At 40.9% G+C, this 23,383-nt stretch overlaps 1 protein-coding gene across 3 annotated transcripts in view; it reads right to left on the bottom strand.

The window, feature by feature from the left end:
- LOC124711684 overlaps positions 1 to 23,383 on the bottom strand; it is a 316,172-nt gene that overhangs the window by 21,411 nt on the left and 271,378 nt on the right. For all 3 annotated transcript variants that reach the window (XM_047241901.1, XM_047241886.1, XM_047241894.1), the window contains exon 7: positions 21 to 261. In XM_047241901.1, the coding sequence (XP_047097857.1) occupies positions 21 to 261 (241 nt within the window). The remainder of the gene's footprint in view (positions 1 to 20; positions 262 to 23,383) is intronic.

The following is a 23,383-nucleotide window of genomic DNA, read 5'->3' as shown; positions in this document are numbered from 1 at the left end:
ATATGTACAAGTTTACATACTTGTTACAGTGATATATATGCTCTCCAGGACTAGCAGTGAGAACGCTCAGGGCACTCTCCGTGGCTCCATTGGCAGCAGGTCCTACTTCAGCATTGTGGAACAGACGATCCCCTTCTTGGTTTAAAAATGTCATATTGATGCTCACAGCATTTGCTGCACCACAGCCACTATCTCGTAAGATTTGTTGTGCTTGGACAAAATTTTCAGCTGCGAGCAGTGCACGTGTTATGAAGTAGCGAGCTAGTAAAATACAAATCAGACAACTTCTTATAGTTTTCTTTTAACAGGAAACTATTAAAACAGAAATACTGTACTTAGCAGAAGTAAGGGATGCAAGGGTTGGCAACATTATAAATTAGAAAATTAATATTAAAATCATAGAAACTGTGAAGATGAATGAGAGTAATATGTACTAGATAGTAAATGGACATTTCATTAAAGGCATTATTTCAAAACAAACACTGATTACTCTTTGGGTGTTCTAAATAAATATTACAAATTTTGGTGGTTGAAGAGATGAAATGAGCAGGATGAGACCATAAGAGTCAATTTGTGATTCAGGCTATGCTGAAGTAGGATTGCACAGCTTCCTTCAATAAGTGAGGTAAGGAAGAAGACAGGGAGAAAAATGTGTATAGAGTATTCACTGCAGTGGAAATTTATGAGAATCATTTTTAAAGTAAGAACCTATTTGTAAGGGAGTTAGAGAAACTGTATTTATGAATCTAAATTGTATCAAAAACTACAATATGCACATTTTTCCACTTTTCAACATAGTCACCATGAACATTTAAACATTTGTCAAGTCATGGCACAAGCTTTTGGATCCCAGCATCAAAGAACTCTGCTATTAGTGAGCAACAGTTTCTTCCAACATGTCATCATTTTCCAAATACTTTCCACCACGAAATTTCTTCAGTTTTGGAAACAGATGAAAGTTTGATGGAGCTAATCCAGGGCTGTATGTGTATGATCCAATAATTCCCAATGAAACTTGTCCAATTGCATCTTTATTCTTTTTGCAGCATGAGGCTAAGCATTGTCGTGAAGCAGAATGACGCCTGTAGGGAGCAGTCCCCACAGGTGATTTTGAATAGCGCATCTAAGCTTTAGTAAAGTTTCACAGTACCTCTCAGCATTTATTATCATTCCTCTTGGCAGAAAATGTAACAAAAGAATTACTTTCTAGTCCCAGAAGTGGCCATGATTTTCCATGTTGAAGGTTCTTGTTTGAAGTTTTGTAGTTCCATTGGGGAGTTTAAATGATGCCATTCACTGGATTGATGTTTATTCTCTGGAGTGCAGTGCACAATCCATGTTTCATCACCAGTCGCAATGTGACTCAAGAATTTATCATCATCCTTGTGATAGCACTCTAAAATGGACAAATTGTTTTGTGTTATTCTGTCAACATTTTTGGCACCCATCTTGCACACATTCTTTTATAGTGACGTTAGGCAGTAAGAATGTGAATAACTACTGATCTTGAAACTTGTAGAAATTTCTGGTGCAGCTAATCAACAGTGAAGTGCCTACTTTGGAGAACTGTTTCATCAACTTTCTGTGTCAAGTCTTCATTCATGACAGTAGGCCTATCTGCACCATAAATGTCAATGAGCTGCCAGTGAATTTCAGCAAGACAAACTTGTTTTGCATTTAAGAACTGAACAACTGAGCACCTTCACAATCGGCAGGATTACTGACTGACATTGCGACAAACGAAGCACGATAGCCATACAAGCAACGCTGGCAGAGACATGAAACATAATGGCAGTGTAGTGAGAGACTTGCCAAGAGTGGCCGACCATGAACAGATGTCATGTGACAGGATGCGCGGACATGATGTGCTATCAGTTCTTACTTTAAAAATGAGCCTCACATACACAAAATATCCATCCTAAGAGTTGTTAGGTATATTTTATCTGGTAATTCAGCAGATATTTGCAGTTTTGATTTTTGCAATGTGTATTTTGTAGCCCAAACAAATAATACACATCACATCTTTCATGTGAACCCTGTCGATGGAAAGTGTCAGTTTGTTTCCTGTGACAAATAAAATGTTTTTTTAAAGTAAAATTTTACATGCTCATTTGATAAAGTGAAACCAAATTAGTCTAGTGTGATATATGTTTCTTTGACATTTATTAACGGGAACATTAAAAAATGATGAATAACCAATACTTCAGCAGCAACTGAGCAGTGTTTATAGTTAAAATTTCGCTACTTGAGGCAGTGTAGTTGGAAAACTATTTACCTAATGGGTACCCACTTTATAGGAATGATGTTCAAACTGTGCACTGCAGGATTTGCATTGTTAGTACTGGTAGTGACATGATGTGCCATCAGGTACTGGTACTGGTGTGGTGTTCTAGTGTTGAAAAACAAGCACCAGTGCAAATTACAGTTGTAGACAGTCAACATAGGTCTGGACAAGATGAGCAGGGCTTTACTCATAAAGCTTCACTGTTTTATCAAAAAAACACAATAGTGCTGCTGCTTTTCACAAGTATCAACACATTAAAGGAATATGGAGAGGCCATCTTTCCAAACTGGGGTTGAAGAACATTTGGAGAAAACCAAATCATTGGCCAGTTGTTCCAAACTAGTGGCCACCAAGATCACCAGATCTGAACTCATGTGATTTTGGCTGTGACATTACTACATGCTGGAGACTGAAGATGAGCATAGTAAGGTAGGTAGCCAATACCCCAACTGAGATATTTTAGGCAACAGTAGAGCAATCTTTAGTACGGTTTCATGCTAGACAGATGCAGATGGTCATCACATTGAGCAATGTTTGTAGGCTGGAATGTAAACATGGTAGGCAATTAACAAATTCTACCCTTTCATGTGTAAATTAAAATGTGTTTCTTTAAAATATTCATTCATCACAAAGTTTCACTGTACTACAATCACTTGTTTTATGTGGGAGCACTCTCAGGTCACGAAAGTTTTATTATAACCATCCTGCACTTTTGCAGTGATGTTCTTCGTCACCATTTTGCACCTCAAACATTGTTATATACACTTATGTGGCACATGACCACATGCTTTTAATGTCAAAGTAGACAATTAAAATTTTTTTTTCTCAATGCCTTTCATTAAGCACTGTTGGGGTAAAAACAAGGTTGATAGCTGCCTTGTTCATCCTTGGTTGCAGGTTTTAGGCCATGTGACAGCAAAATCAAACCTCTGTAGTAAGGAACTTTCTTTGCATTGGTGTTTCTAAATAGTTAATTTATGACTCCCTCTTGCCGTTTGCTGAATATTATATTATATTTCCTTTCCAAACTCTTGTGCAGCCACACTATGTACAACTAAGCTGAGAAGCTTAAATTTTGCTTCAATGCTCAGCAGAACAAAAAAGGTATTATTAATTTCGATTCATGGCTGAACAATGATGTTGCCCATTATGAGTATGCTGAACTTCCAGACTGAAATTTAACTGAAAAAAGTCTACTTTATCTTGAGTTTTGTGACTTATGCAGAGGAGTAAGCTGTAAAGAAATCAACAATTCTGCAGAAGCAGAAACATGTGAAATTGCGAGCAGGCTTGAAGCAGTGCATTATATAACTACAAAAAAACAAAACCAAGACATTGAAGACATACCAAGATATGTATCAGTTACGTAACACTTCAACAAAAATTAAATAAAGCAAACCAACTACTTGTAAATCATCACGATGCAGCCAGAGTTACCAATTTAGCCTGTTTAATTAACTACATCTTAAATGGAAGTGAACATAAATAACATTCATCTATGTTATGAATAATTTTTGACATTGAAGATGTAACAAATACTTAATCTATGAATATATCAGTACAAAAAAAATGCTGTAAAAGGATTGTATTGCTAAAATACACAGGCCAGAAAACGCGTCTCAAGAATTTTGTTGCACAGACCAAGTTGCCAAAGTAACATCACTACTATATAACAGTTCTGAAAAGTTGAAGAAATTAATGAAATTAATTCACTGAAGAACAGATACTTACAGTGCTGGCCGGAGTGGCCGAGCAGTTCTAGGCGCTACAGTCTGGAACCGTGCGACTGCTGCGGTCGCAGGTTCGAATCCTGCCTCGGGCATGGATGTGTGTGATGTCCTTAGGTTAGTTAGGTTTAAGTAGTTCTAAGTTCTAGGGGACTGATGACCTCAAGGAGTTAAGTCCCATAGTGCTCAGAGCCATTTGAACCAGATACTTTCAGTAAGGGTCAACATACACGATTAGCAAATGGAATAAGATATGGGTGCTCCCTGTTGCATAGTTACTGAAAAAAATGGCATGTTAAGTGAAATCTAATTTTTTGTTACAGCTTCCTGAGTGAAAATTTGCTAGATACTCTTGTCATCATGTTCAGTGCATTGGATGTATTCCAGTGAATGTCACTACTGGTTCGACAACAATTTAACTTAACTGTAAAGAATGAAAGAGCACTCAGGCACCAACCTTGGCTACGAATGGATAGTAGAATTTGTGACAGAAATTAATTTTTTTGAATTAATTTCATCACTTGAAGTATCTAGTTTACTAACTTCATCTCTACATCAGTTATCTGCAAGTGAAAAGGAACAACTATAACAATTACTTGCTCATTAGAGGATATCATTAGCAATGCAGAAGACAAATTATTAGGCTCTCTAATCATGGGTAATTTTAAACCTCAAGCTACACCAGGTTTTTTCATCTTTCACTCTTTAACATAAATGTTCAAATGAGATTAAAGAAAAAGTAGCCTTGGGATTATATTAAAAAGTCAAAGGATCTGTACAAATTACATTGGCAGATGAGTTAATTCATGACTCTGGGCTGCAGACACATTGTGATTAAATATATCACTGGATTGCACACCTGTCAGGAATTGTTATTTTATTTTTAATGCTACAAGCACAGAGTGTCTTCTGAATGTCATTGTGTGATGGAATGTATAATGGTGACCCCATGGATAGTTGAGAGTTGGTGTTCATATTGTCAATAAGCACACCCGTGTGTATATTGGCCAAGTGGGGTCAGCTAATTGTGTTAGAACGTGAATATTTTGGATAATGTGTACTTTGACTTGAAAACATGCACAGTGACACCTATAGACACCAAAGATCTTATGTGGGTGTAAAATTTAAACCTCAATTTTTGTAGCAGTTATAAATTAAAAACTGAGTCTTAAGTTTGTTGTTTTAGGATTGAAGTCTAAGTTCTTCAACACATTTCTTGTGCTTTGGTGCAGGAAGAGCCTTAATGAGTACATCTACCATCATATCTTCTGTTGGCTGATATTCCAGTTTCACCAGATACTCTTCTAGAGCCTGATGTATGAAGTGATATTTTATACGAGTGTGCTTCAACTTTGAGTGAGAAACTGTATTATGTGCTAACTTCTCAGATGACTGATTGTCAGTGAACAGGGTGATGTCTGACAGTTTTCCTTCTCTTTCAGGAATGTTGACAGGTGAATTGCTCCCTTTGCTACTGGTGCTAGGCTCATGTACTCAGCTTCAGTCAATGAAAGAGCAATGGATCTACACTTGTGTGAACACAGTGAGATTGCTGATCAGGATAAGGTGAATCTGCAGCCCGTATACCACTTCCTCTCAGCTCCAGAACTTGCCCAACAGCAGCTGTGAAACTGAAGATTCCTTCCTAATCCTTGATGTAGGTCACTTTTTTGTCCATGATTCCTTTGAAGTATTTAAGGATTCACTTAGCTGCATGCCAGTGAATAAAAGTATGGCTTTTATTGTACTGGGGTAGCTTATTGACAGCATAGCTTATGTCAGGTTGAGTACTGATGGCAATGTATGTCAACACTGCAATCAGTTCTCTGAATGGGTAATGAGTATAATCTTCTGTATTCATAGCTGTTGCATCCAACTATTTCCCATTTGCCAATGGAGTCCTTAATGGCTTGCAATCATCCATTCTGAACCAGTGTAAAACTTCTATGATATAGCCACTTTGACATAATGGAAAATCCAGAACTGTCATTTTGACATAAGTAATTTTGTCAACAGTTTGATTTACTTTGATGCCCAGGTAACACCTTATGGCACCAAAATCCTTGACATACTTTGTCAGATAACTCATCCTTGATTTGTTTTGTTCTTTGGTGGTTTGCTGAAGTGAATATAGTATCATCTAGATAAATTAGTACAATGACTAGAAATTTTTGAACTCTGTCTGCAAAGATGTTTGGATCTGAATTTGAGGAATGCAATACAACAGACATTAGGATTGAATTTAACATGGCATACCACTGCGGACCAGCTTGGCATAGCCCATAAATGGCTTTTCTCATTTTGCACACTTCAGTGTTTGGAGTGAGTCTCATGCCTTCTTGACTATATGAATATCTTTCTTCATATATTTTATCTTTTTTAAGAATTTGACCAGTGAGTCCAGCTGTTCATGAATATTTCTGTGTCAGTTTCATCACTGAGAAATTCAGTGGTGATATCCATCTCTAAACACATCGAATTTGACTGGCTGAGAAAACGTAAGTCAAATTTGACCGACAGAGGAATGAGTAGTCAAATGATTCAATTCTTGCAACTGGAGAGAATGTTACCACAAAGTCAACTCCAGGCCATTAGCTGAATCCTCATGCAACTATTCTTGCTTTTCTCCTCAGCCTCCACTCCTCATGATCTGGACCACATAATTCACCAGTGACATTCACCTCTGTTGTATTTGAAATGAAGTTAGCATCATGTACTGAAACATCTGAAAAATCCACACCTGGCACAGGCTGCTGAGCAGGTGTGACACTTGAAGAATTGTTATCTTCATCATATAATAAGTTATTGTCTGGATTGAATTGTTGGCTTTTAATGACCTGAAGTCTGTCTTCTTCAGAGCTGTAAAATTATTCATCATCTGATTGTTTGCAGCTTGTATACTTAGTTTATTCTTGAAAAAAATTCATCTCCTATGTGTACCTTCTTAATGCAAAAGCTACATTTTTCCTTTTTTTGGTTTTGTTTTGAGTTTTGTTCTGATTTCTCACTGTCACTCACAGCACTTTTTGGCTCATTCATGAAATGTTTACCCAATTTAACAAACATCACAGTGCTCACACTTTCACTGTTTTTCCAAATCCTTGTGCTGTGTTCTTCCAAGATTTTTATTTTTACAGTCTCAACATCTGGTAAATTGTCGTAAGATTCAACATTTCATCTAAAATTGTTGTAACTATCTGGAAGACTGTAAAGCAGCATTGTTGACAATAAACCACCATTTAATTCATACCTAATGTTATGCAGTGAAGTTCTTTTCTTGCCTCAACTCAGGGGAACCGAGGGATAAAATAAAATCTGCTTTTGCTCTTCTGTCTGCTGCTAGCCAAGCTTTGTGTGTATTTTCTGCAGCAGAGAGCACTTCACCTTCATCAGCCATTGCAGGTTATGATAAGCCTCCAGATATGTATCCCCAAATGTCATTTTTGATGACTAGTGCTTCAGCTGGTATTTTCCATTGTTGTAATTATCACATGACTGCATTTTTAGATGAGCTCCATGTGCAGCAGTCATAAGCACCATATCTGTTGTGCAAATGTTGTTTCTGCTGGTTGCATTACCTGGGCCCATAGCCTATTGGTATGTGGTTTGACAATACAGGTATAACATGTAATTACAGAACAATTTGTAGCACAGATGCAATGCAGGTAAGATATAACTGAGGTACAGCACAGTATGGAACAATAATAATGCTTTATTTCATGAATAATTACACAGAAAGAGGTACATGTCTTTTCTGTTTGGACACTAAGAACACACAAAGGTCAGTGGTTAAGTCACAGATATTCCACTTTTTGTACGTCATTGATGGATATTGCAGTGAATATTTCAATCCACTTAATGCATAATTCCGTGCAGAGAGACTAATATTGTCATAACTATCTGGAAGACTGTAAAGCAGCATTATTGACAATAAATCACCATTATGTCAACATCCATTGCCTAACTTGTCCACAGCATTGAAGAATTCAATAATAATTCACAGTGGTAGTGCGGAGCACTGAAGGGAAGATGATAATGGGATTGGTGACTGCTTTTGCAGTGGGTAGAATGTGAATTAATGATCGTGCCATGGCTGGCACTTCCATGAGGTATGACTGGATCTTTTCTTGAAGTTTTGGTAGGTAAGGTATGAGTATTGAACAGTTGGTATGGCTGCAGCTGACGTGAGAAGTGTCCAGTGTGTTCACATGGGACACCAGTGATACAAATGAAGAGACAGGGGTGGGGTGTTTGTGGCAAGGATGCTGGCATGCCAGAGAGACTGATTTGATCAAAGGGAAGGCATATGTTGAGGGGAAAGTGTGATCCAGTAATTTATTTGCTGGAGGGAAGTTTGATGGTCATGGTCTATCCCGAGACCATCTATGGAGGACTGTGAGCAGTGGCGAGGGAGGAACACAGGGTACCAACGCATTTCCAATTGTGGTTGAAGTCAGTGTAGATGCAGGGCAATCACAGAGTCTGGCGATGTTGCGGCGAATTCTTGATGGGAAGAAATGCTGAGGTTGACAGTGGCAGTTGAAGGCGAATTGCACGAGTGAAAGTGGTTGAAAAGGCATCCTCTTGCATTCAATTCCTTCAATGTGTTCTGGGTGCAGCATTGTTGATCATCAACCTGTGGTAAGTGTGTAGTAGTTGAACACAGAAACAGGTTAACATAGCCAATAGGTTATAGTTGTCATGTGAAGATTGGCAGTGGGTGGCAGTTGAGCTGCTTGGCAGTGATTTATGCAGAAGAGATGTGGTGATAATATGCTGTACAGTCAGAGAGGTGTGCACAATGATGCCAGTAATAGGGTAGCTGGGTGACAAGGCTTGGAATGGTGTACTGGTGTATGTGCTTTGCTCGCTGTATGCTTGGGGTCAATGACAATGCTGGTGCTGTGTAGAACAGGGAGTTGGTGTGGTCAGATTTTAGGTGAGGTGGATGTGACCAAGCTTGCATTCTCACTCTTGTTATCATGACGGTTGTGTGTCAGAGGCACAAGCCGCTCACACACTTTGGTGAGGCAGCAGGTTTGTCATTATTACATTGTGGGAGCAACATGTTCTTTGTACGAAGTGCATCCAATAATGCACGGCTGTTGGCGCAGAGTTGGTGAATCACCAGGAGCTCATCAGCTGAGGAGGCATATTGCTTGAGTGTGTTGATAGACATATGATTGTTTTCCTGTTGTTTGTCTTGAATGGTTGATGTACTGAGTAGGTTGCAATGTTCTAGGTTCATCCTTAGTTGATAGTCATTGTGTGGTAGCAAGTTGATGTCAGAATTTGGGTCTGACATAGTGTGGTTCATCAAAGGGAAGGAAGCAGGCGGCAAAGTCAAAAATACAGTTCTCGGAAGTGGGACCAGCAGAAGCAGAAGCCTTACGAAACATCCGTCAGAGTCCAAGTCAACAAGATCATGTTAATGTGCACAAGTGGAGACTTGAAGTCCGGTAGCAGTCTTTGTTGGTGGGGTGAGAGGAGGAGATATGCTGCCATGTGGATCACTGAGGCAACTAAAATATTCTTCTCAAATAGATGAACTTGTTGTGGGCATTATCAAGTAGTCAGAAGACAGGCGACAGTCATGCACAGTGTTATCAAACTGCTTCTGGATTGACACTGTGGCATGTGGGGAGCAGTAGTTTGGCGCGTGGTCATTTGTTTTGGCTCAGTGAAGATCACTGTGCTGAGGAGCATAGGTGACCTTTGTTACATGACGCTGGCAGAAGCACCTCTGCTCAGCTGAGGCATAGTCAGTCACATGTTGCGATCTTGTGGGCTGGTAATTAATGGAATTATTCACAGAAAATCGCTAAGTGATACTTACATCACTAGAATAAACAGCGGTACCAGGAAACAGTGTGACAGTCTCGGGGCAGTGTTCATTGAGCCAAACAAGTTTTTAAATGATAAATGTCTGGAGAGAGATGCCTTACACCTCAGTAGGTTAGGCTCTATGAATTTCAGTAAAATAATGTATCAGTTTCCTTTTTAGGATTTCACACATGTCTGAGAAAGACGTTTAAAATCCTAAAAAGCACAGGAAATTGATACATTATGATAGGAGTGAAAAAGCAGAGGTTGAAATGGAAAATAAAAAGGATAGGCACAAAAGAGGTGATGCACATGAAATCAAAGTCAAAAACAAAAATGCTCTACTGATGCTCTGGAATATCAGCAGCTTAACAGCAGAACTACCAAACCTTAAATGCTATAAAATAGGTGAACTTAAAATTCTACTTTCAGATTGTGTAACTATGAAAATAATCTGTTTAAATGAACACTGGCTGACAGAAGATTATTTACAAGTTTTAAATAGAATAAATAATTTTAAGGTAGCTAGCATCTTTTGTAGGAGTAACAAATCTCAAGGAGGTTTCTGCATTCTGGTTGCTTCTTCTATAAGCTATAAAGTAAGAGAAGATTTAAGTTATTTAAATGAAAAGAGTATGTTTAAGAGTTGCTCTATAGGTTTTAACTTAAATGTGTTAGTTGGCAGCTGTGATTCCAAAAAAAAATTCATTACTCAATACAGAAACCTGATTTCAAATTAAACTTTTTTGAAAGTACTAGAAAAAACAGCAAATCAGTAACCTGCATTGATAATATTATTACAAACTATCAATTTGAAAATGAAAACAATCTCTGTTTAGACCTAGGTATTTTCAGTCATTCAGTTCTTTTTGTTGAGCTTCCAAAGACAGATAAATTAAAGCCTACAGAAATGTATATTAAAAATGAATTACAGCAAAAGACACATGGATTTATGCCACAATAAACTAAGTATTGCGAACTGGCCCGTAGACCATTACAGTTCAAGCATCATAAACTATGACAAATCCTTAGTTTTTTTAAAAGGTGTTTAATGAAACTTCCCTTCTCAGATCTTGGCAAAAGAAAGCAAGCAGTAAACTTATGTGGATTACACTTGGAACAATAATTTCTAATGCTAGAAAAAGGGAACTCCGCAAAGAGTTACAATGAAACAGAAATCCTGACTGTGTTATGTATGTCAATCGCTATCATCTGTACTCAGGAAAGATGTTGTTGCAGCTAAAAACTGGCAAATAATACTTTCATCCTCCAACATGGTAGTAAGACAAAGACAGTTGTTCAGTAAGAATTAGGAACCAATGGTAAGAATTATGAGATTTCAAAAATAAGATTTGAAAATGGTACTGTAATTAACCCTGTTCAGATGTCAAATTGTTTCAATGAATTCTTCTTAAATGTAGTAATGTCAGACACAGATTTAGCAGCCAATCAAGACAATGTAAATTTCATAAATTTGGAAAACAATCCAAGCACATTTTTCAAACAGTTAGAAAAAATCACCCAATGGGATGTGGAAAATGAAATTTTGTCTTTAGAAACCAAAATCTCATTTGGGTGGAATGAAATACCCACATCTGCAATCACAACCACTGTCAGTTAGATTAACCCACATTTTCAGTAGGGATGCTTTCCAAATGTATTGCAATAAGCACAGATCAATCCACTATTCAAAAGAGGATCGACAGAAGATACGAGGAATTACACCATATCTCTCTTCTGCTGGTACTTTCTAAAAAGTGTTTGAAAAGATTGCAGAAAAACAAATTCAAAGATTTCTTACAGCAAAAGGCATAATTTTTAAAAATCAGTTCATATTCCAACAAGGAAAATGCACTGAACATGCAATCAATGAGTTAACTCGAAAGATACGCCCCTCATTAGATAGGGGTAGAAAGGTCACAGGAATATTCTGTGATCTGACAAAAGCTTCAATTCAGTGAACCACTCTTTACTTCTATACAAATAATTACATATATATGGAATGAGAGACACTGTTTTACAGTGGTTCATCTCTTACTTGACAGATAGGAAACAAAAAGTAACTATAACTTCAAATTTGAGAAATTACTCCTCAGCTTGGAAAACATTGGTCAAGGAGTCTGACAGGGTTCAATATTGGGTCCCTATCTATTCCTTTGCTGCATAAATGATTTACCACTTGCTACTGATGCTTGTTCAGTTTTGTTTGCTGATGATACATCAGTTCTAATTGAAAATGAGGTGCCCGAAAGAACTATGGAAAGTGTCATAAATACTTTAGAGAAACTCTAATCTTGGTTCCATCAAACTGAAACTAAATGTATCTAAAACAAAAAGAAAGCAATCTGAAGCTAAATTAAGCAAAGCGAACTAAAAGTAACTTGCAATGATCAGGGCATCACAGAAGCAAAGCATGTGAAATTCTTAGGCTTAAATCTTGATAAAAATTTACATTTGAAGGCAGAAACAGACTGCCTGGTAAACAAACTCAACACATATCTTTTGCAATGTATATATTGTCAGGTGCCATGAGCATAAACATCAGAAAGAAAGTCTATCACTCTTGCTTTGAGTCAATTATTCGTTATGCCATAATCTCCTGGGGAAATTCGGCAAATGTCATGAGACTCCTAGTATTAAAAAAAAAGTTAGAAACATGTGTGTTGCTGAATGACAGATAAAATGTTGACCACTGTTAAAAAATCTAAAAATACTATCTATTGCTTCCCTTTACATATATGAGGCATTGTTGTTCTTACATAAAAGTCAACATACACTTAACTCTTTCCATTTTGACCACAATTACAGTACTCACTACAGAGAGGATCTTAAACTGCCAACACACCATTTAAAACTCTATGCCTGAACACCAGAGTATATGGGGTTAAATATTCACAATAAAACAAAAGGCACTAATATATTTAACATCGAATTAGGTTCACTGAAAATATTACTCTACACCTGTCAGGTGGAAATGTGTTACCATTCTACTGAAGAATTGTTTGAGGACAGTTTTAGAGTTTGAATAAGGAAATTATACCTTTACTTTTGTACACTGGAAACTGTAGTATGTAATCGTGTAGCAATATCTGAGAAATATATATAAAATAATGTAAAAATCCTGATATGCCTCCCGTACATCAAATCAACAATGATCTGAAATGGTATGTTATGAGGTGAATAAATCTATCTATCTATCTATCTCTGTTCAAGATGACACACTGTGTCCTGTTTGCTAGAAACTGTTCAAACAAATCACACAGTTGGTCTGATATTCCATATGCTCGTATGAGGCACAGTCAAATGAAAACAGGAAAGTTGCCACAATGGACCATGGAATCATTCTGTTCCAAAGGAGTCACCACACTCTTAAGACATTTATCCCATTGGGAGAAAAGACAATCAATTACTATTTCACAGAACACAGTTTGTTGCTTACAGATCCACAACAGCACCCACTCTTGCACTTCCTCATCCAACTGAAACCAACATCCATGCATGTCTTTCTTCAGATCACCAAAGATGTGAAAATCACTTGGTGAAAGATTTGGGCTGTACAGAGGATTTTGTGGTGTTTCCTACACAAACTGCTGAAGAATAGCTTTTGTCCAATTGGCAGTGCAAGGGCCAGCATTATCATGCAACAGGAAGTTTCCGTCTGACAGCATTCCGACAGCCTGAGGGCAAATGGCAAAGCCAATTGTGAAAACAACACACATTCCCCTGACTTTACCCCCACCCCCCCACCCCCCCACCCCTCTCCTCAAAAGCTGTTCACACAGGTTCTGGTAAGGTCATGATGACCTACTTCATCAAATGCAGGGCCCTCTGCTTGTCGAGTTCATTGAGTTTGGAATCACAATTCATGCACAGTGCTGCAAAGAGACTTTGCAGGAACTGTAATTCATCACAAAGTCAGAACACTCAGAAGTGCTGTTGGACAGGATCATCCAATCAGACAGAGCCTATGCTTCAGTGATTTGGTTGGAAAATACTGCATCATCCTCTGTATGGCCCAGATCTTTCACCATGTGATTTTTGCATCTTTGCTGAGCTGAAGAAAGATACACATGAATGTCAGTTTCAGTCAGACAAGGAAGTGCAAGAGTTGGTGCGGCTGTGGGATCCATCAGGAGCTGACTGCATTCTACGAAACGTCTCCCATTGAGACAAATGTCTTAATGTGTGTGGTGATTCCATTTGATTGGAACCATTTCATGGCCCCATTGTGGGAGGTGTTTGGTTTTCATTTGACTACCCCTTATATTTTGTTCATTAGATGGCAGTGTAGAACTGTATCAAATGCCTTCTTGAAATCAAGAAACATGGCATCTACCTAGGCACCTGTACTACTGCTTTCTGGGTATCATGGACAAATGACGCAAATCTTCAACAAGAAGTCAAAACCACACAGATATCATCCATGTCCTCCTTACTAGAGTCCTGGAGTGCAGATCGATGAGAAGGCTCACTTAGGGATCTTGAAACTGCAATGCAAGGGTCTACCTTTGACACTCACGAGAGTGAAGAGAATGTGACAGCATGACCTGAATGCAAGAATTCTCCAGCACTGCCATACAGATGAGCATTGACAGGATCTAGAACTTCTGGAACAGTGGAGCACTATTTCATCAGGAGAGGGAGAAATGCCATGAGCTGTGCTGCATGCAGTGTGGAGTAGCAGCTAGTGTCTCTGGCTGGCATGCAGAAGGTCACCAGTTCAAATCCAATTATCAGCAAATATTTATCATTCGGTATTTATCATTTCTAGAAGGTTCTCAAAATGTCTTATGTTTGTAATGTTCACTCATTTTTGAAAATTCAATGTTTGTACAAATAGCAGTGCTCTCATCCAAGAGGTCAGTTCTGGCCTGTTTGAATGTTGGTGTCCACAATTAGCGTGCTTTCAATGCTATGTATTGGACTTCATTGACTACCCTACTTTCAGATTTGTTAGAACATGACACTATATATCAACAATTTTCCTTAGAATGTCAAACATGATGAAACAGTACTGTTTGCTGATGATAGTAACATTCTGATAAAATAAGTGATGAGTCACCAAAAGGACACCAATCAATATTAGTTTCTTTCCACATTAGCTCAGACACTAGATCAATATATTTTGCATATGTTCATTCTATAATTAGTTATGGCAAAAGCTTCTGGGAAACAAATGAGCAGAATATAGAAACAGTCTTTAAATTACACTAAAGGGCTGTACGAATTATAGCCTAAAGTAGCTATAAAATTCACTGCAGAGAGTTGTCTAAATCTACAAGAATCTTGCCTGTCCCATATGAATACATTTTGCAAACAGTGATCTCATAAAAAAAGACACTGACCAGTACCCAGTGAACAGATCTCTACACGAGCATGGAACAGATCCAAAAACTACTTACATCTTAGTAGGGGGGGGGGGGGGGGGGGACCTAAAATAGTGTGCTTTATAATTTAATCAAATAATACAACCAACTCCCACAAGCGATTAAAGATAAAAACAAAACAAAATACATGCCTTCAAGAATAACAAAAAATTATCTGTTAGAAATGTGTTTTATACTTTGATGTAAATAACTTTTTATTGCACATGAATCTTGATTGTTTTTGTAATTCAAGGCTTCTTTGTATGGAATTAATACAATATGTTGTTGTTTTCATGGGAAAGCAGATGTTAAAGACTGATAGAAATCCATCTATAAACACAGTAAATTTGGCAAATCTAGGATGGAATGTTACAATATTATGAAAAGGATAGTCACTACTCACCCTATAGTGGAGATGCTATTTCATAGATAGGGACAACAAAAAGACAGTCCAGAAGTGAGCTTTTGGCCAACGAGGCCTTTGTCAGAAATAGACAAAACACATAGCGGCCAGAGATTGTGGTCATGTGTGTGTGAGTTCCATTTGCATAAGCGTGTGTATGTATGTTGTCAGTTTCTGATGAAAGCCTCGTTGGCCGAAAACTTACTTTCTGACAGTCTTTTTGTTGTGCCTATCTGTGACTCATGATCTCTGCTATATGGTGAGTATCAACTATCCTTTTCATAATACTGTCACAGTAAATTTGGAATTGACATCTGTCACATTACACACCAGCTTCGACAGCTTCCTGACAGGCTGCCTCAAAACTTTCTGTTGTCTGTTCATTAATTAATCTGTTACCCATGAAACCATTTCATTGGAATCAGGTAAATCAAATAGTATGGCTAGTTGTGCAGAATGGTCAGAGAGGCCAGTCACTACTGGATAACATTTACATAACTACTTAAATGTTCACTTGTAAATATGTTTGTTAGTGTGCTGCTTTCCTATATAACTATGGCAGAAAATTACAACACAACTCAGACTGTAAATTGTAAGTAATTACCAAATCATTTCTTTTATCCAAATATTTCATAAAATTAATATTAAAACCTTGACAGACCATCTTGTGCTTTCTTTTACCTGCTAGGTGACATTATAATTCTTGTAATTCTCTTCAAATGTATAGATGGAATATGCAGAATTATTGACAAATGTCTTTGTTTCTTATCTGGTCAGGGCATTGCCACAAGGAAAACAGCATCTCTGGCTGACCAATCATATGAGACTAGCTAACTCACTGATTTGAGCCCAAGCAACCATTGTTATGTCCTAGCCAGTAATGCCAACCGAGCCCGCTGCCAAAAGGTTGGCAGCATCAAAGTCCGGACGCCGTCCGCATAAGCAGCGCCAGCGATACAGGAAATCGCCGCAAGTCTGCGCGCGCCACCGCTGGCTTCTGGCTTCTTAAGCGCTGGAGTCGCGAGCGCTAGGACAGTTCTGTATTCGCCGCTCAGTAGTATACTCGCCTCCGAATTGTGTACTTGGTAGTCAGTTGTGTGTTCATCGCAGCAGAGTTGTTGTATGTCGTCAGCCGACGCTGACCTAGCCGCTCCGACTCGAACTAGACAGATCTCTGTAGACACCGAGTTCACTACTGTGTTACTGTATCTTCATTAATAAAAGATAAGTACCGACTTTTATTTAATCAGAGTGTTTGGGGTTTCATCTTTCTGTTTACTGTTCCAGCGGACCGGTCGGCCCGCTATTAAAAGTGTGGTGGTGACTTCGTAAGCCATTTCCACAGCCAAGTGTTTGTCGCTACGAACACCGCCACAAAACTGGCGACGAGGACTTCCGAACTCGTGTGCAGGGCTGGTTCAACTTGTTCTTGTTATACTAATTATAGAGATAAAATTTTGGGGGCTGGTTTAATTTGTGTTCACTATGTCTGCCGAATTACAGCAGTTGATCTTGTTACAGAGTCAGCAAATACAAAGTCTGGTGGAAGCAATCGCCAAACAAGCGGCTAATACTCCAACACAAAAGGAACAAGCACAGGCAGCACCACCGTTCCGGGCTTTTGATGAATCCAGAGAAGAATGGCGAGAATATTTCGCGCAGTTGCAGGCGCACATGACAGTCTATAAAATCACAGGTACTGAGCGGCAGCTTTATTTAATTTCCACTGCAGGCGTGGAAATCTATCGACTACTTTGTAAGTTGTTCCCGGAATCCCAGCCAGAAGCTTTAGACTATGACGTTGTTAACAAGCTTGCTGAGTATTTCGAGTCGCGAGTTCATGTGGCAGCAGCCAGATTCAAGTTCTTCAGATTAAAGAAACTGCCACATCAATCTAATAAACAGTGGTTAACAGATTTACGGGGCCTCACCCGTCAGTGCCGATTTAATTGTGTGTGTGGAGCTTCCTACAGTGATGTCATGTTACGGGACGCTATTACTCAAAACATTGCAGATTCTCGTATTCGTGCTGCTATCTTAAAGTTGCCTGACCCGTCTTTAGAGACTGTGATGAACATCATTGAAGCCCAAGATACTTTTGACTATGCTGAGTGTGAGTTAGATCAGCCATGTATTTCTCAAATTGCCTGTGCTAAGCAAGTTATGTCACGCCCGCGGCCCCACCGGCAGAGTCAGACTGTAAACACTAGCCGGCCGCGGCATGTTAAACACATTCGTCAGCCGCGTGTGCAAAATGATAGAGTTAAGTCTTGCCCTAAGTGTGTTCTTGCTCATCCTCGTGAACGTTGCCCGTTAAGAAACGCGGTTTGTCACTTTTGTCAACGGAAAGGACACATCCACACTGTTTGTTTGCGTAAACGCAAGAACAATTCTAGTGCTGCCCAGCCCATGGATATTCATGTTCTTCAAAGCCAGCCCGCCCAGAAGGTCGCGTTTAAAGACTCTTCCACGGTTTGTGTGGGTAATAAACTTGTTCGCAATAAGCCACCCACCCAGCCCTCTGCTATGCGACCCAAGCGTAATTCAAACGCTGTAAAAAGTAATATACAGTCTGCAAGTGAAGCGGGAGTTATTGTTCCACCCGCCCAACCCACGAGATGTCGTAAGCAGCGAACACGCGCTAAACGCGCTGATTTTGTGTCTTCCGCCTCCACTGCACTGATCCAGAGACAGTGTAATAAACTATTTGTGAAGCTACGCATCCAGGATAAGACCTTCAGTTTTCAATTAGACACTGGTGCGTCTGTGACTCTCATAAATAGTGCTACGTATGCGGCTATCGGCCGCCCTAAACTTTCAGCGGCAAAACATTCTTTGGCTACTTATAGTGGAGAACGAATTCCTGTGTTAGGTGTATGTAGCGTGCCAGCCACATTCCGTGGCAATACAAAAACAGTTTCATTCACAGTGCTCCGCGCTACAGACAGTGTAAACACTTTCGGATTAGACTGTTTTGACTTGTTTGGCCTGTCTATCCAAGACAATGTGTTGCAACTTAATTCTGTTGTTGTTCCTCAAGACAGCATAACCGATTTGTGTAAACGATACAGTGACATATTTAAAGACGAACTGGGTTGTGCTGCGAACTTTGCCGCTCATATTACGTTAAAAGATAATGCTCAGCCTCGATTTTGTCGTGCTCGTCCAGTGCCTCACGCCCTCCGGGCACCTGTAGAAGATGAACTTCGTCATTGGCAAAACAACGGTGTTATTCAACCCGTTTCAGCGAGCCAGTGGGCTTCTCCCTTAGTTATTATAAAGAAACCGTCTGGCAAGTTACGTTTGTGTGCTGATTTTAAGTCGACAGTTAATCCTCAGACTGTCATTGATTCTTTTCCTTTGCCTAGACCGGACGAGCTGATGGATAAGTTAGGGGAAGCTCGTTTCTTTTCCAAAATTGATCTCCGTGAAGCATATTTGCAATTGCCCCTCGACGAGCAATCTCAACAGTATTTTGTCATAAACACGTCGTTGGGGTTGTTCCGTTTTCTGCGTTTGCCTTTTGGTTGTGCGTCAGCTCCAGCTGTTTTTCAGCGTTTTTTGTCACAACTTCTGGCTAATGTGCCATCGTGTTGCAACTATTTAGACGATATTGTTGTGTCCGGTCGGACGCCTGCTGAACATTTCCGTAATTTGGAGTGTTTGTTTAAAGTGTTGTCTCAGGCAGGCCTACGTTGCAACATCGATAAATGTTCATTTTTCCTTACGGAGATGGAGTATCTGGGACATGTTATTAATGCTCAAGGCATTCATCCCTCCCAGTCACATTTAGCAGCTATTCGTGATTTGCCCGCCCCTCGCAATCTGAATGAATTGCAAGCAGTTCTTGGCAAATTGACATATTATATTAGGTTTATACCTAATGCATCACAGATTGCTGCACCGTTGCATCGTCTCCGCCGTAAGAATGTTCCGTTTGTGTGGTCAGCTGATTGCCAATCAGCCTTTCAGCAGCTTAAAGAGGCTTTATTGAATGATCGTTGTCTGGTCCATTACGACCCTAACAAGCCTCTGGTGTTAGCTTGTGATGCCTCTTCTTTCGGCCTCGGTGCTGTGTTGTCTCACCGTGTCGGTAACACCGAACGTCCTATTGCGTTCGCATCTAAATTGCTAAACAAAGCTCAGTGTAATTATAGCCAATTGGACAAGGAAGCGTTGGCTATTGTGTTCGGTGTCACAAAATTCCATCACTACCTCTATGGTAGACCATTCTATTTAGTAACAGATCACAAGCCCCTGACGTCACTGTTTCATCCGTCTAAACCAGTTCCTCAGCGGACAGCTCAGAGACTACAACGTTGGGCTCTTTTGTTATCACAATACCAGTATGAGATACTGTATCGCCCTACAGCTCAGCATGCAAACGCTGACGCGCTTTCTAGATTGCCGATTGCTGCGGATGATGTCTTCAATTCCTCTGAAGACTCTTGCCATCAGATTGACGCCGATGAGCATCAATCCCTCCGGGATTTTCCGATTGATTATCGTCAGGTGGCACGTGAGACAGCTACGGATCCTCATCTGAGTTTACTATTACGTTTTGTTCAACGTGGTTGGCCGTCCAAGGCAAAGGACATATCGGATCCTGTGGTTCGTCGCTATTATCCGCAACGTCATCTGTTGTCTGTTTCGCACGGAGTTTTGCTGTTACGCACCGAAAATGACCAGCTACGTGTCGTGGTTCCCCAAGTGCTCCAATCCAAGGTCCTCGACTTGTTGCATCAAGGTCATTGGGGAGTGGTCCGCACCAAGCAGCTTGCCCGCCGTCATTGTACATGGATCGGCATTGATAAGCAGATTACGCAGATGTCTACAGATTGTTCGACGTGTGCCGAACACCAAGCTGCTCCGCCTCAACGCTATTTTGAGTGGGCACGCCCTGCCGGTCCCTGGCAGCGAGTGCATATTGATTTCGCTGGTCCATATTGGAATTCTCGTTGGCTCATCGTGATAGATGCATTTAGTAATTTTCCGTTTGTTGTGCCCATGCAGTCTACAACGTCTGCACAAACTATACAGGCGTTGACTTCAATTTTTTGTATTGAGGGTCTTCCAGAAGTTTTAGTGTCTGACAATGGTCCACAATTTACCTCTGCTGAATTTGACAGTTTTTGTTCTGCCAATGGCATTCGCCATGTTCTTACTCCGCCGTTCCATCCTCAATCGAATGGTGCAGCGGAACGTTTTGTACGCACATTCAAGGATCATATGGACCGCCTTCGTGCTACGCACTCTCGTCAGCAGGCCCTCATCACGTTCCTGTCGTCGTACCGGACCACGCCACGCGACGGCCCTTCGCCTGCGGAGCTTCTCCACGGCCGTCGTCATCGTACCCTACTACGGTTGTTGCACCCCCCGGATCGACCCGCCGCTTCTGAGCATCGCACGCGTTTTCAGCGCAACGACGCCGTTTCTTTCAGAGTTTATCACGGTCGCCGTCGTTGGGAACGTGGTACCGTGATACGTGTCCAGGGTCGCGGTTTTTATACTGTTCAAGGTGCTACTGGGGTGCACAGGAGGCATCAGAACCAGTTGCGCCGCGCTGGCCGCCCGGATTCTGCCGCTCGTTCTTTGTCCACAGATTTGGTCCGCGGCGGGTTCCAGCCGCGCCTTCCGACTTTGCTGCCGCCCCCAGGGCAGCAGCAGCAGCAGCAGCAGCCGTCGCCGCTACCACGCCGACAGCCCGTCCCGTTGATGCCTCCCGCGCAGCTTCATTCGGGAGCGCCCCAGGTGGTCGCTCCGGCGCCTGCGGTCCCTCTTCAGTCGCCACCGCCTTCGGAGCTGATGGACGTCGACCCCTCAGCCGGGCCGCCTTCCCAAGCGGTGGCTGTGCAGCCTGTCCTGCAGCCGCTTTCCTTGGGCACCCCCAAGGAGTCTGACACCGCAGCGCCTTGTCCGGCGCCCACTCAGCAGCCGTCGACGCAGCGTCAGGAGACGCTGCCTCTCTTCGTGGATCCCGACGCCCCGTCGCGTCCAGTACCAGAAGCTGCGCCCGTGGTCACAGGCGTGCACCCTGACCTCGGTTTTCAGTCGGTGTTTCCCGAGGCCCCCCGCAGCCAATGCTGGGGTGCGGACCGGGGACTGCCATCGACAACAGTCTCCGCCCCGGTCTCTTCTGCTACGCCTGCGGCCCGACCCCTCCCCCGCCGTCGACGCTCGCCACGTCATTATTCAATGACGGTGCGGCGATTTGGGGGGGAGGAGTGTTATGTCCTAGCCAGTAATGCCAACCGAGCCCGCTGCCAAAAGGTTGGCAGCATCAAAGTCCGGACGCCGTCCGCATAAGCAGCGCCAGCGATACAGGAAATCGCCGCAAGTCTGCGCGCGCCACCGCTGGCTTCTGGCTTCTTAAGTGCTGGAGTCGCGAGCGCTAGGACAGTTCTGTATTCGCCGCTCAGTAGTATACTCGCCTCCGAATTGTGTACTTGGTAGTCAGTTGTGTGTTCATCGCAGCAGAGTTGTTGTATGTCGTCAGCCGACGCTGACCTAGCCGCTCCGACTCGAACTAGACAGATCTCTGTAGACACCGAGTTCACTACTGTGTTACTGTATCTTCATTAATAAAAGATAAGTACCGACTTTTATTTAATCAGAGTGTTTGGGGTTTCATCTTTCTGTTTACTGTTCCAGCGGACCGGTCGGCCCGCTATTAAAAGTGTGGCGGTGACTTCGTAAGCCATTTCCACAGCCAAGTGTTTGTCGCTACGAACACCGCCACAAAAACCATGATCTCATTCTGATTCTCAGTGAGTCAGATCTAAATGATATTTCCCTTACATGACAAGGCTGTATTTACAGACTCTGTTGGATAACAAAGTGGACTGCTCTAACTGTTGTAAAAATTGGCTATGCCTGTGTGTGAGATTGCTAGAGTGAAATTATGCTTTGGAGCCTGTGACTTGGCATAGTTACTCAGCCACTTGAACTGAGTAACAAACTATTACAGTTGTTTCCACCGCTGTATATCCATATTGCCATACCATGTTACTGTGTGGCAAACTTTTCTGTATTCCATTCAACCTGCATGCATAGAGAATTAGTTGCGTAAGTTCTTTAATTTTCTTGTGGCTCGGATCAACTACTTTATTTCATCGTGAAATTACTGACTTTTGTTTCATGTTGCAGTCTACTTAAATGAGTGTAACAAATAACTGTTGCCATACAAGAGAGAGTCATAAAAATAATTACTCTTTTTTTCTAAGAATAACATATTTGAAAATTTCCCAGTGGGGGTCTATAACTGCAATAATTACAAATGACTTTTGTGGTTGGAGTAATCCACAGTCACCTGGATGTATTTTAAAGTTGTCTGTCTGAATATGGCAATTAGCCTCTCACACCTGTAATCACAGGAATTCTTTCACCGGTGTCAGTGCTTTATCCCCTTCCCCTATTAGTTCAGCTACTCTATCTTTCTCCCTTCCATTAAGATTATTTAGTCTCTTTGAATAAATAAATCTGTAAGGGCCAAATTCATAATCATGCTTGGCATTGCACACAAGAGTTCTGATTGTAGCCTTAATTTTACAATTGAGAATGACATCAGACATATCATAATGAATGCTCTAGATATTATTGTGAAGTATTCAGTGAAATATGTTAATGACAAGCTTGGTAAGTCACTCAGAAGAGAACAGCATTCACATATGTGTGTGACTGATGCATCACCCTTCAGTCAGTAGACTGCACCTGAACGCCCCTGGTAATAGGCTCCAAGCACAGCCAACTACCGCCAACATGTAGTCTGACATAAGCACCA

The sequence above is a fragment of the Schistocerca piceifrons genome, chromosome 1, assembly GCF_021461385.2.
Source record: "Schistocerca piceifrons isolate TAMUIC-IGC-003096 chromosome 1, iqSchPice1.1, whole genome shotgun sequence".
NCBI lineage: Eukaryota > Metazoa > Arthropoda > Insecta > Orthoptera > Acrididae > Schistocerca > Schistocerca piceifrons.
Note: the sequence above shows the minus strand (reverse complement) of the source record. Positions and strands in the feature narration are given on the sequence as shown.